General features: G+C 44.5%; 1 protein-coding gene across 3 annotated transcripts in view; it reads left to right on the plus strand.

The window, feature by feature from the left end:
• Positions 1-9170, plus strand: part of FEZ2 (fasciculation and elongation protein zeta 2) — a 74130-nt gene extending 64960 nt beyond the window's left edge. For 2 of the 3 annotated variants that reach the window (XM_077282918.1, XM_077282920.1), the window contains 2 exons: positions 860-925; positions 8848-9170. In XM_077282918.1, coding sequence (XP_077139033.1) covers positions 860-925; positions 8848-8864 — 83 coding nt within the window. In that variant the 3' untranslated portion in view covers positions 8865-9170. Of the gene's footprint in view, positions 1-859; positions 926-7309; positions 7348-8847 lie in introns of all 3 variants that reach the window. The other variant, XM_077282919.1, reaches the window with a different exon arrangement.
• Positions 9171-14011: the final 4841 nt, after the last annotated feature.

Here is a 14011-nt window from a genome sequence, read left to right on the forward strand (position 1 = left end):
AGACAGGCTGTATGGGGAAAGGAGCAGTACAGCAGAGGTGACCGTGCTAAAAGAGGAAAGCTAATTGAGGGGTTTGCAATCGAACACAGACAAACTTGGCTGCACTTCCCCTATCAATCCAGGGACCTTATCTGAAAGGTTTTTGTCATTGTGCTATCTAATCATGCAGGAGGTTAGAACAGAGATTTAGCGTTATTGTTCACACGCTGAGAAACTTGCGCTAAGCTGTGATGGGGGCAAATTTTTTTCTGCTGAGTTGCTGCCTGCTAATGATTGGTCAGCATCATAGAGGGGGGGAAAAATCACACGCCCCCAGTGAAAACTGTCTAACACCCTCTTACACAAAAGAAGTTAGTATTAGCAACAGTTTGATTGCTAATATTTTTGCAATGGAGAAGAAAAAAAGTTTGCTGTGCAGGCGCTATTACATGGCGTGTCCAGCTCCATATTCTTTTTTTTTTGCTATATTGTTAATGAACATTTGACACAACTGTACATTTCATGCAGTAAATCTGTTATTCTATATTGGTGTTTCCCAAACCCCAGTCCTCGCAGCCCCCAACAGATGTCAGGAGTTCCTTAATATTGCTCAGGTCATTAGAAATTGTCCCAGGTTCTCACCTGTGCAGTACTGAGGAAGTCCTGAAGACATGATGTGTTGGGAAAGACTGCTCCATAGTAACTTGTGTTTTTTTTTTGTTTGTTTTTTTTTTTCTTGAGTGGAGATTGATGATTTCAACCTCCACTGGAGCACTAAGTGTGTTTGACTACACTGTATAGAACTACTTACATGGGAATATCTAGAATGGATTTCTTTTTATGGTGGTATAATATTGTTTTACATTTTATTTATTTCCAGTTCTCCACGCAATGAAAGATGACAGCGAGAAAGTACCAACATTGCTAACAGACTACATATTAAAAGGTAATGCCCATTATTGTAATCACAATGCATGCAATATGGAATCACATTATCTTGGCTTACAGCAAGCAACAGTATAGATAGATGTAAAATGATAAATGACAAGCCAAGCATTTATTGTTCTCTCTCCTCCCTTCACTCTGGAAAATAGTGTCTGTATTACAGTTTTAAAATAGAAAAAAAACCACAAACCTATGCAGAATAGATGTTAGACATTGCCTGATGCACATAACAGAATCTGCCAAGGCCAGAATTTGATGTTTGCAGCCTTCCAGTGACAGGGTTGGTGGCGGCAAGGTTTGTATAGAGCATCAACTGTACACTGCACCCCCGACACTGACTGACAGGAGGCTAAGCATTATGGCCGGCTATCAGTCCGTGCCAGGGACACTGTTAGTCACCACTCTCTATGTACAGAGCAGTGACTGAAGCTGCGCAGGTGCCACCTCTATGACTGGAAACTGATTGCTGCCAGGGTGAATAAAGTTGATTTCCTCCTGGCAGTGGGACTCTCGGTGGTGGCGCTGCATGGTGTCAGAACGCTATTGATCTGTACACCAAGACGTGCTGGAGACTAGCCGGACAAGTGGATCCCTGGCTGCTTCTTCCCGCCCGCTGCTCTGGAGTGACATGTTTATGCCTACATGTCCGTACAGGCAGAGACCTGTCGGTCCATTGTAATGGGCGGGAAGAAGCCGCCTGGGACCTGCCTGTCTGACTAGGCTCCAGTGCAGCTCGGTCCCGGCTACTTTTAAAGTATGTTCACAATAAACCTACCTGGCTGAGATCATACAGCCAGTGCCTGACACATACTGCCCACAGATCTGCACCATGTATCAGCTGTCTGGTTCCCTTTAAACAGAAGGTTTTTGTTTTTTTTCATTCTTTTCTCTATCATTAGTACATTTTCGCAATAATTCTTTAGAATATTTCCAATAAGTAAATGAAATGTATCACAACAGCTTTTCCCATCCTGTCATCCCCTACTGTTTTGTGACAGTCTGTTTAATTTCCCTGCTCTCATTAAAGGAGAATGCATAATTAAACAAAAGGAAATGTATACCTAAATATGTTAACCCTTGGTGGTCTTTGTTCAGATAAAACAATGTAAAAGCCACCTACATGTGAGGACTGGGTTTGGACTATAGCTGAGATCTCGAATAGTTGACATTTTTATTGATTCTGTTGTACGGACAGACCATGAGCAGTCTGTGTGCCTAGAAAAGTCTCCTGCACTGTCAGGCGGTAGGTTACCAGTCCACCAGCAGTCTGGAGCACGGCTGTTTCCGTCAATGCCATGGACTTGGGATGGTCCGGCGGGGCCCATGCTGGACTGCCATATCATTCCGACTCCTTCCAAGGTGCAGTCTTGTAGCTAGAAGAATGGGGTTCCCTTCCATGAGAATGTTGGGGATCCCAGTGGCGGGACTCCCAGTAGTCAATAGTCTATTACATATTTAGTAGATAGGAGATGCAGACTGGGAATTATTGCATGATTTATTCAAAGTCTGTGCCATGTTCTGGCTGATGACCATTGTTTGCTCTGCCTGCTCCCACTCAAACATGTAGAACAGGACAAATTTATTTGCCTATCCTTGTAATCAAAATTATTCAATCCTTATTGCAAATTGGATTTATTAGCAACATTTATACTTTCTGCTGTTTGCAACAAAGCAATAAAGCAAGAACAATTTAAATGGCCCAATATTAAATATTAAAAATGGCATTTTGTGTTGAATTTAGAGAAACCACTTGATATGACTACTACATTCTCCAAATTTAAGGGGTGGTCCAGAACTAAGTTATCCTAAATGTCTACTTATTGTCGTAATCTAATCTCTGTTCTAATATACCTTAATTTAAAAGTCCTTACTGTTCCCTCACTGCATTAGCTAACTTTTCTGTGTTACTTTTTTTTTTATAATCTAATTCCTCTTTGACGCTTTGTTTGAGAATCCCTGTGCATGCTGGGATACACAAACAAGTCGTCATCAGGGGCAGAGGCTGCGGTCATGGCCATATGCTCAGTAGATTTTTGTTACTGTGCAATATGCAGTGACAGTGCGCTCGCTCCCTGGCTCTGATCAGAAGTAAAGAGCTGTCCAGAGAGTGCACAGTCAGTGCGAATTTTAAGAAGAATATCCGACATGTAGGAAAAGCAGAGGCCAACGCTGCCCCCACAAGTCTGCTCCAATATGGTGACAACTATTAGTAATCTGCAGACGTTTTAAGATTCTGTTCTGTGGAACGATGGGACAAAACTACAACTTTTTTGGCTTATGGATCAGTGGTGTGTCTGGAAGAGAAAAAAATAAAGTATACTTTGAAGAGAACCCCCTGCTTACAGTGAAACATGGCGTTTGCTCAGTGAAGCTCTGTGACTGCTTTGATTCATTTGGTATAGGAATCCCGAACTGTATGGAGGGCAAGATTGGATTCAATCAAGTATCTGGAAAACCTTTGAGAAAACCACTTATTCTGTGAGGAAACCAGACTTGGGAATCATAGCAGTACATCAAAGTCCATCAAGCCATTGTTTCAGTCCTGAAAGATTCTCGAGTGGCTGTCAGTTGCCTGACTTGAAACCCCTAGAAAATCTTTGGTGGGATTTGAAGAAGGCAGCTGTGGCATACATTCCTGAGAATATTTGTGAACTGGAAAACATTGTCCATGAGAGATGGACTAAGATGCCTCAGGAAGCCGGTGCATGACTAGCAATGCATCCCATTTGCTGCAGGTCTTAACTGCTAAGGGGACTCGACTAAGTACTTAATACACTTGTTATGGAAGGGAAAAGAAGAAAGATTAACTTATGCTAATAAACCTAATTTGTGATGGGACTTGACTAAATTTTCATTGCAGCTGTATGTTTCTTAGATCTTTAATTTGCTGTTATTTTCAGCCTTCTCATCAGATCCTTCTAAGGAAACATTTGCCATCCAGATCATGTGTTGCTGTAGCTTGGATGCATATTTTGATTCCTTCATGACTTTGTATATACTACTATGCTGCTCAAAAAAATAAACGGAACACTAAAATACCACATCCTAGATATCCCTGGATGAAATATTTCAGTTGCAAATTTTATTCATAGTGGAATGTGTTGAGAACAATAAAACATTAAAAATGATCAATGTAAATCAAAATGAATATCCCATTAAGGTCTGGATTTGGAATGATGCTCAAAATCAAAGTGTAAAATCAAATTACAGGCTGATCCAACTTCAGTGGAAATGACTCAAGACAAGGAAATGATGTTCAGTAGTGTGTGTGGCCTCCATATGCCTGTATGACCTCCCTACAATGCCTGGGCATGCTTCCGATGAGGCGGCGGATGGTCTCCTGAGGGATCTCCTCCCAGACCTGGACTAAAGCATCCGCCAACTCCTGGACAGTCTGTGGTGCAACGTGACGTTGGTGGATGGTGCGAGACATGATGTCCCAGACGTGTTCAATTGGGCGGGCCAGTCCATAGCTTCAATGCCTTCATCTTGCAGGAACTGCTGACACACTCCAGCCACATGAGGTCTGTCGCTGTCCTGCATTAGGAGGAACCCAGGGCCAACTGCACCAGCATATGGTCTCACAAGGGGCCTGAGGATCTCATCTCGGTACCTAATGGCAGTCAGTACTCTGGCGAGCACATGGAGGGCTGTGCAGCCCTCCAAAGAAATGCCACCCCACACTAATACTGACCCACTGCCAAACCGGTCGTGCTGAAGGATGTTGCAGGCAGCAGATCGCTCTCCACCGCGTCTCCAGACTCTGTCACGTCTGTCACGTGCTCAGTGTGAACCTGCTTTCATCTGTGAAGAGCACAGGGCGTCAGTGGCGAATTTGCCAATCCTGGTGTTCTGTGGCAAATGCCAAGCGTCCTGCACGGTGTTGGGCTGTGAGCACAACCCCCATCTGTGGACGTCGGGCACTCAGACCATCCTCATGGAGTCGGTTTCTAACCATTTGTGCAGACACATGCACATTTGTGGCCTGCTGGAGGTCATTTTGCAGGGCTCTGGCAGTGCTCCTCCTGTTCCTCCTTGCACAAAAGCTGAGGTAGTGGTCCTGCTGCTGGGTTGTTGCCCTCCTATGGCCCCCTCCACGTCTCCTGGTGTACTGGCCTGTCTCCTTGTAGCGCCTCCAGCCTCTGGACACTACGCTGACAGACACAGCAAACCTTCTTGCCACAGCTCGCATTGATGTGACATCCTGGATGAGCTGCACTACCTGAGCCACTTGTGTGGGTTGTAGAGTCCGTCTCATGCTACCATGAGTGTGAAAGCACAACCAACATTCAAAAGTGACCAATACATCAGCCAGAAACCATTGGTACTGAGATGTGGTCTGTGGTCCCCACCTGCAGAACCACTCCTTTATTGAGTGTCTTGATAATTGCCAATAATTTCCATCTGTTGTCTATTCCATTTGCACAACAGCATGTGAAATTGATTGTCAGTCAGTGTTGCTTCCTAAGTGGACAGTTTTATTTCACGGACGTTTGATTTACTTGGAGTTATATTCTGTTGATTAAGTGTTCCCTTTTTTTTTTTTTTTTGACCAGTGGATTAATGTGACATTCACATGACACCTTTCGGCATATCTCTGTACAAATAATAACACTTCAGAGGAATAGTTTGGGTATTGCTTTGTAATAAAAAATGACAATAATTGTCATGTTAAAAGCAATTCACTATCTGACATCGAGGTGACTTCTGATGTTCTGATATTAAATATTTACTAATTGGGATTGGAAAAATCCCAGAACAAAGGCTGCAGTTACATAAATTAGTGCCCATGTAAGAACTTTTGGTTTATAGAAAAAGGATAGTTTTCTCTGTGCAGCTCTATGATTTGGATTGTTCCTAGAAGACATTTCTGTATCTCTCTGGCTTATTGTTAGACTGGAAACACTTGTATTGGGAAATGAAAGATGTAGCACCTGCACCCTTACATTCCATGTTGTGTGGCATTTCTTGGTTTGACCCTTTCTAAAGAAATGGTGAATTTAATATATTTAGTTTCTTACCCTCTCAATGCACTTTCTATCCAGAATGTGTCATGGCCACATACGTTGCCCTCCCCTTCTTTAGTCGTGAAGAAGAGTACAGATGGCCCATAGCGCACAATTTTAGACTCTTGAAGTGTATCACTTGTGTTTTCTATAACGTTTACAGATTGTAGGGTGCTTATAAAATGAGCAAGCCATAATTCCAACTGGAACCTTCCCCCTGTGCTAGTGCTGCCTGCATGGCAGTCACCACTGAGCTAGAGGTGGCCGCGAGCAGTCACCTGACCCTGCAGCCTTTCAGTAGTCTCGGTGGTCAGGTCATTGGTGGTTGTGGCGTCATGGCTTCCGATCCGGCGGCACAGTCCAGTGGAAAGTATGGCTTATTTGTTTTAGAGGTTCCTCTTCCCTTTTGTAAACTGTACAAAATAAGCAGAGAACTCTTCAGTCTCGCGAGTTTTATGTGGGACCCCACTCTGTGCCCACCACTTAACAATAAAATCTAAGCTTCAACACTTGATCTAATTTATCGTCATTAGGTCACAAAGTGTGTGATTGTAAGGGTACTGTCACACAGTGGCACTTTGGTCGCTACAACGGCACGATCCGTGACGTTCCAGCGATATAGTTACGATCTCGCTATGTCTGACACGCTACTGCGATCAGGGACCCCGCTGAGAATCGTACGTCGTAGCAGATCGTTTGAAACTTTCTTTCGTCGTCAAGTGTCCCGCTGTGGCAGCATGATCGCATCGTGTAACAAAGGTTGTATACGATGTGCGCACAGTAACCAACGGCTTCTACATCGCAAATACGTCATGAAATTATCGCTCCAGCGCCGTGCATTGCAAAGTGTGACCGCTGTATACGACGCTGGAGCGATAATCAAGCGACACTGTAACGTCACGGATCGTGCCGTCGTAGCGACCAAAGTGCCACTGTGAGACAGTACCCTAAAGCAGCTTATACTGATGACATTCTCTTTTAAAGGGCTAATCCGTCTACCCTCATTTCCGCATCAGAGGTAAGCAGAAGTGTGATGTCTCTGGATATCTGCCGGTTTATGTGCATAGTGGTTGGTAAGTTGCCCCGGGGGCCATCCTGTGCTAATGAATAGCACCAGTGACTGATATCTGCCACTTACACGTATGAGCCGGGAGGTATTTGTAGACGTGACGTCACCGGCCTTGCTTCCTTCCCATGCGGAAACGAGCAGAACCAGGTTGCCTTGTTTCATATAGTCATATCTGCATATTTAAAGCTGAAAATGTTAGTTACATCTAGAAAAAATGCCGGACACAAGGTCTTCTATATATGTTTATCAGCTTTCTGTATGTTCTTCTGCTTTGTTTCACCTACCTTCTCTTGTTTTTGTGTTGTGCTAGCCCTGGTGTAATACTGGATGGCTATGAGGTTTGTTCAGGTGTGTTCATGAGACTGTGAAGAGCATGTCTTTAACTATTGGTTTATGTTGGATCCAAATCCGACCATGCACGGACACAATGGATCTTTTTATAGAGTATATTCACACCGGCAGTCTCATTCATAGACCCTTACTGCAGAAGAAATGCCCGTTATAGTGCCACTACACATGTGCAGGATGTGAATATCTGCTTTCTTTTTCTTTTTGGAGTGGGAGATGTTAGCGTAACTCTCATTTTATTTCAATAATCAATAGTACACATTAGATGTAATACCAAGTTTCTTATTTCATTAAAAGAAATCTGCTTCTTTCTCCTCCTGTACTGAGCATTCATTGTCCAAAACGCTCAATTCACTGGTAAAATCTGTATTCCGCGAATACAGATTTTGCCATTGCGGAGATAGATGACAGTCGGTGCTCATAAAGATCTATGGAGAAATTGCAGCAGAATGTCTGTGTGCCTCTAGCTCCTCCCTCCTCACATCTCCATAGACTTTTATAAGCAACAACTGTCATTTATCTCAGTAATGGGAAAATCTGTCTTTACTGAATACAGATTTTACCTATGAATTAAGTGAAAGATGAGGTCGCACAGTGATGTCAAACTCAAATACACAGAGGGCCAAAACAAAAAAAAAACTTTGAACAAAGTCGCGGGCCATCCTTGATGCCACCAAGTTCCCTACCCCACCCCCCCAAACACAGTATATCTCCACAGTTAATTCCTCCACACGTACAGTATGATGACTCTATTGCACCCCCTAGCAAAGTATGGTGGCTTCAACACCGTATGTTACCCCTACTGTGATCTCCACACAGTCCTCCATACAGTATAATGGGCCCCCACAATGGCCTTCATACAGTATAATGGGCCCCACATGGTCCTCCATACAGTATAATAGGCCTCCACATAGTCCTCCATACAGGTTAATGAGCCCCACATGGTCCTCTATATAAAATAATGGCAATTATAATGGTGCCAACGTCGCAGGCCAGGTTTGGCTTGCGGGCCAAAGTGTGACTTGTGTGGTCTAGGATGAGAAAGATGCATAGTTCTGATAGCAAGACATTAACAAGTTGCTCATTTTCATGTGTACTATTTGATTAAGTGAAAAAATAAAATGACGGTTACTCTGTGTCTCTATCATGGAAATGCATATTGCTTAGTTTATCCCATAGTTCCAGAGATGGCAAGTCCTCAGCCCCTGTATGGGCCCTGGGATGGAGATTTTAATTGCTCTGTGAAAATTGATTAGTTGGTAAAATCAGATTAGTGAATGAGATATGTCACTGCCACAAACAACTGCAGACTATTGGTTGAAATTGATGATGTAAACAAATGACGATAGGGTAAATGTAAGACATGTCCTTGATCAAGATGGCCGTGTGTAGTAGTAGTGGTGGTGCAGTAGGTAAGTGTTTAGTGTCTTGTGTTCTAGCTGTTCATTCATTTTAATATTCCTGCTCTTTGTGTGACTCTGCTGTCTGTTCCCTTCACAGTTCTGTGCCCCACCTAATAGTCCCTGGCTCCCGAGGAGGTCATCACTTGTGTATAAGATGCATTTATCCTGGATCACTTTGAAGTTCCTCTCCGTCAGCAGACCTCGTAGCTGCATCTGCATTCATCAGCATCCCATTTCTATACGTCAAGTGGTATTTTGAGCATGTTGATCTAAGTAACCAGCTGTTCATGTCGTCTGTGATAGCCAAGTATTATGAGATCCCGGCAGCAATGGTGCAGAACACAGGGACTCTGCCCATCCCCCACCCAGGGCATGGTCTTCCTAATATAGTCCAATGTGCGACTCGAGATTTAGAACAAATGTACAGTTTTAACTTGTTTTTATGTGTTGAATTCTATTTTTACAGTAAATACATGCAAAAACAAAAAAAGTCACTTTTAAAGGTTTAAAGATGGGAAAAAAAATTCTTATTGTTTTCCTGAATAGATTGTGATCGTCCCTTAGCGCAGAACAGCAATATTTTTTTTTTACTCTAATTTTACAAAAGGGATCATATGCTATTTGCACTGACACATGAACACACAAATGTATATTAAAATACCATTTATATGCACCGCAGGCTACTTGTATAGCTGTAGATGTGTTCACTTGTTTTATGCTGGGTTTTTGTTGTGAAATGCCCTTTTGTCTTTAAATTGAAGCTCTAACACTAATCAGCATTGGATATACAGTCAGCAAATATAAAATCTTTCACATTTTCTGTTTTCACATACTGTACAGTCCAATTTACTCAAATAAAAAATGTGCGCCATGTAGAAACCATCAGCAAGTATGGCAGCTACTATTGACAGGTCTAACAGCTGCTTGTGTGAATGCCTACAATAGCATGGCCCATTGCAAGTCCAGTTATGATGCTTGTTTCTGCCTGAACAGCCTAATAGTTTTGCTAACGTTCGTCCATTGGGTATTCGTGGCTTGTTAAAGGTTTTCATGTAGAAAAAGTGACATTTTAATTACTGAAAACCAACCAAAAGAAATTAGCGCACTTTTATTAAAGTGGTATTCCCAGAATCTAACATGGTATAGCGGTGCGCAGTACTATAATTCTGACTCCATGGACCATGAATAGAGCGGAAGTCAAGCGTACACTGCTGCTCCGCTCAGCACGAGCTCTGCACAGCCTGATTCTCCGCAATCAGTAAGGTATAGCTTTATTCTGAGAATCCCCCTTTAAGGTACTGCCGGATTATAGATTTACTGATTGTGTAACAAATCGTGCTGCACATAGATCTTACATGAGCGTGCACACACCGACCTGGACCACAGACTGGAACGGTATATGGCAATATATTGCATTAATCTGAGCATTTCATATTGCATCAAAAGGTTTTCCACCACAAATGTTTAATATCCGTTTCTCACTTATGTGCTTAAATTTCCAAGAAATGGACTAAATCCACTTTCACTTCTCGTAATCGAATGCCTTCACCAGTTGGTAATGTAGTGTATATTGAGTGATACATTTTTTTAAGAATATAAAGTTTTACCATTTGATACTAAGCTGTGCGCCAGCCAATGAGCTGAGTCAGGTGGACAGACGTCCTCCATCACTCTCCCGCAGACAGGTCTCTCCCCATGCTCATTGCAGAACACTTAAAAGAATGCACTTTCTGCCCTTCTTATTGTTAGACATGAGGGTTTGTAGTAGCATGGGGGTATAGCTGAGAAGGCGTTGTGAGAGAAGGAAGAAGAGACTATATTGGCAGCTGCCAGTAGGGGAAGGAGACTGATTCTGTCTAGAGTCATCTCGTATAGTTATAAGTAGCCAAAGAAGAAATGATGGAATTGATTACTTTAAATGGCTATTGGGACTTTCAGTATTTCTACAATTGATGTTATAGCCTCTAACCCATAAATGCTTACCATATGTATGAATATTTTAGCACTTGGTAACAAGCTTTCCACCATCCATATTCTCCGGATAAGAAGTGTCCAAACATTTGTCGGTGTGTAAGCTCAGCCCATTCCTATGCCTTATTCAGTTGGCCTAATTTATTTGGATCTATGGTCACTAGTGATGAGCGAATGTGCTCGGACAAGGTGTTTTATTCAGTCGTCATGACAGCACTAACGAGAGAGGGGATCCGCCCTTCAGGGACAGGAAACCTACAGAGATAAAAGGGCGGCACCTCTCTCCCGCATCAGTTGGTTTCCTGTCCCTGACAGGGGACCCTGCAGTATGCCTTTAGGAAGAAAGGTGAAGAATGAAGATTTTGACCCAGGTCCGACTCACCGATCCTGGAGGCGGGAGGTCCCCTTCCTCGGTGTTGATCGCGATGCTGGAAGTGCCGCACCATAGAGGGCTGTGGGGGTAGGCAGCAGCAGAGCAGGAGCAGCCTTCAGGGGGAGTGCTGTCTCTTTCGGTGTCCCATCGCCGCAGGTACGGGTAAGTATTATGTGGGAGGCCTCCTTCTGATAGCGGGTGTTGGGGGCTCCCTTTAGCTGGGGTAGTGCCCCTAGAGCCGAGTAGATTTCTTTTTCCCCTGTGCTGCGTGACCGCACAGTGTTATAGGGGTCACCGGTGCCCTATCAGCCAGCGCTATGGTCCGCGCTCGGGGTGGCGGCTGCGGCACGTTGTCGGCGGTGTTGGTGTCCCCTCTGGCGTGTGCGCTGCGTGTGCGGCGTTTGGGAAGTTGCAGGGCGCACCGGAAGTGACGCGCGGAAAGGGGCGGGGCCTGGAGCGGCAGCAAATGATGACATGCTGCGCATGCGCAATAGGCCGCGCCGGGGGGAAAAAACATGGCGGCGCCCTGTCGGAGTTACCGAAAACAGCGTTCGTGGCGGTTTTTTATCAAAGGAGGGGCTGGATACGGCAGCGCTCTCCTGGGGGACAGTGTGAGTATCATTGGTAGTGGTTCTCGTGGAGGAGGGGCCTCCCACATGCTGTAATGTACCGGGCAGTTCATCAGGATTGGCCTGCTGACCCCTATCTGGGGGAGGTACCTTTGGGGCCGGCTATTTAATGATTCAGCTGCGGCTTCCTCTTGCTTCGCTTCCATTTTCACAATGGAGTCTCAGGAGCAGGATCCGTTGCCTTCAGAGCAACAGTGTCAACCCCTGGAGAAGCCCCATGCAGCGAACACCCAGCGACGTTCTAGTGGCAGTAGTCGTCCTGGAGGTAGAGCTGATCAATCTTCTAAAGCCGGAAAGTCCTCAAGCCGTATGGATGTTGCTTCAGTGGAGAGGGTCCCCCCGCAATCTTCGGGAAAAAAGCGGTCCTCTAAGTCCAAGCACAAGGAATGTGCAGAATGTGGTATTCCTCTCCCAGACGAATACGTTAAAAAACTATGTGGTCCGTGTATCCAACGTCTAATAGCGGAGGAGACACCATATTTCGCTACTAGTCTAAGACAAATTGTTAGACAAGAGATTAGAAGTTCTTCAAGATCTCAATCTCAGAGTAGGGGGTCTAAAATAATAGACCCTGGATCCCCAAGTTCACGTGAGGACAGTGACTTAGGAGATCTAAAGTCAGAAGCTTCTCACACATCGGTATCCTCCTCGGACACTGAGTACGGACATTCTTGTTTTTCTTTTGACCGGATAGACCGCCTCGTAAAAGCGGTAAATAACACAATTGGAATTGAGCAGACGCCGCCAGAAAAATCCATGCAAGATGTCATGTTCAAAGGTCTGGACCGTAAATCCCGCCGATGCTTTCCGGTGGTAGAGAAAGTTAGCGCCCTAATTTCCAGAGAATGGAAAAAACCGGAAAGGAAAGGTTCTCTTCCTCCATCCTTTAAACGGAAGTATCCATTCTAAGAGTCAGCATCGGCAACGTGGGATAAAGCCCCGAAGCTTGATGCAGCTGTAGCCAAGGCTTCCAAAAAATCCTCTCTGCCGTTTGAGGATCTGGGGACTTTAAAAGACCCACTGGACAGGAGGGCAGATGTGTTTCTCAAGGGAGCCTGGGAAACTTCAGCAGGGGCTCTTAGACCATCAATTGCTGCCACCTGCACAGCACGCTCTATGATGGTGTGGTTGGATAGCCTGGAGGATCAGCTGAAAAACAAAACCCCAAGAGACGAAATGTTATCCTCCCTCTCTATGATTCAGGGCGCTGCGGCGTATCTGGCTGATGCTTCAGCGGACTCGGTTAAGTTGGCAGCCAGGTCGGCCGCCCTTTCTAATTCAGCCCGTAGAGCAATCTGGCTGAAATGTTGGCAAGGGGACATGCAGGCCAGATCTAAATTATGCAACATTCCGTGCGAAGGGGCGCACTTATTCGGTCCAGTGATGGACGAATTATTGGAAAAAGCGGGGGATAGTAAACGTTTTCCCTACCTTGGTAGACCCTCTTACAGGCGTGGCACTAATAGGAGGTGGTTTGACCGAACAAGATCAAATAGAGATAAACCCAGATATGACGCCAATAAAAAGAAAGGTAGAGGCTATATGTTTAATTCCTTTCGAGACAACAGGAAGCCACAATGACTGGCGGACCGGGTAGGAGGCAGGCTTCTAGCCTTCTATCCGGAGTGGCGGAATATCTCCAATAGCCCGTGGGTCCTGAATATTGTTGAAGTTGGACTAAAATTTGACTTTCAGATCATGCCTAAGGACAGATTTCTTATAACACCGATACGTTCTTCTCCCGCAGAACAGCTGGCGTTAGAGACCGAGGTCCAGGATCTCCAACAGAAAGGCGTTTTGGTGGAGGTTCCTGAAGTACAAAGGGGTAAATGATTCTATTCTCCCCTCTTTTTGATTAAAAAACCGGATAATACCTTTCGCACAATCATAAACCTTAAGGGCCTAAATAGGTTTTTGTGGATCCCGTCTTTTAAAATGGAGTCGGTCAAAACCGCAATAAAGTTATTGTTTGACAGGTGTTTTATGGTCGTCTTAGATCTTAAAGACGCATATTATCATGTCCCCATACACGTAGACCACCAGCGTTATTTAAGAGTTGCAGTCCTTTTAGGGGAATCAGTCAAACACTTCCAATACAGAGCACTTCCCTTTGGTGTTGCAGTGGCCCCTCGGGTGTTCACGAAGATAATGGTAGAGGTTATGGCACATCTCCATGAGCAAGATATTCTCATAGTTCCATATCTGGATGACCTATTAATAATAGGAAATTCTGAATCACACTGCACGTCCCAACTACACAAAGTTATTGCAGCCTTGCAAAGGTTGGG

Source organism: Ranitomeya variabilis, chromosome 2 (assembly GCF_051348905.1).
Source record: "Ranitomeya variabilis isolate aRanVar5 chromosome 2, aRanVar5.hap1, whole genome shotgun sequence".
Classification (NCBI taxonomy): Eukaryota; Metazoa; Chordata; class Amphibia; order Anura; family Dendrobatidae; genus Ranitomeya; species Ranitomeya variabilis.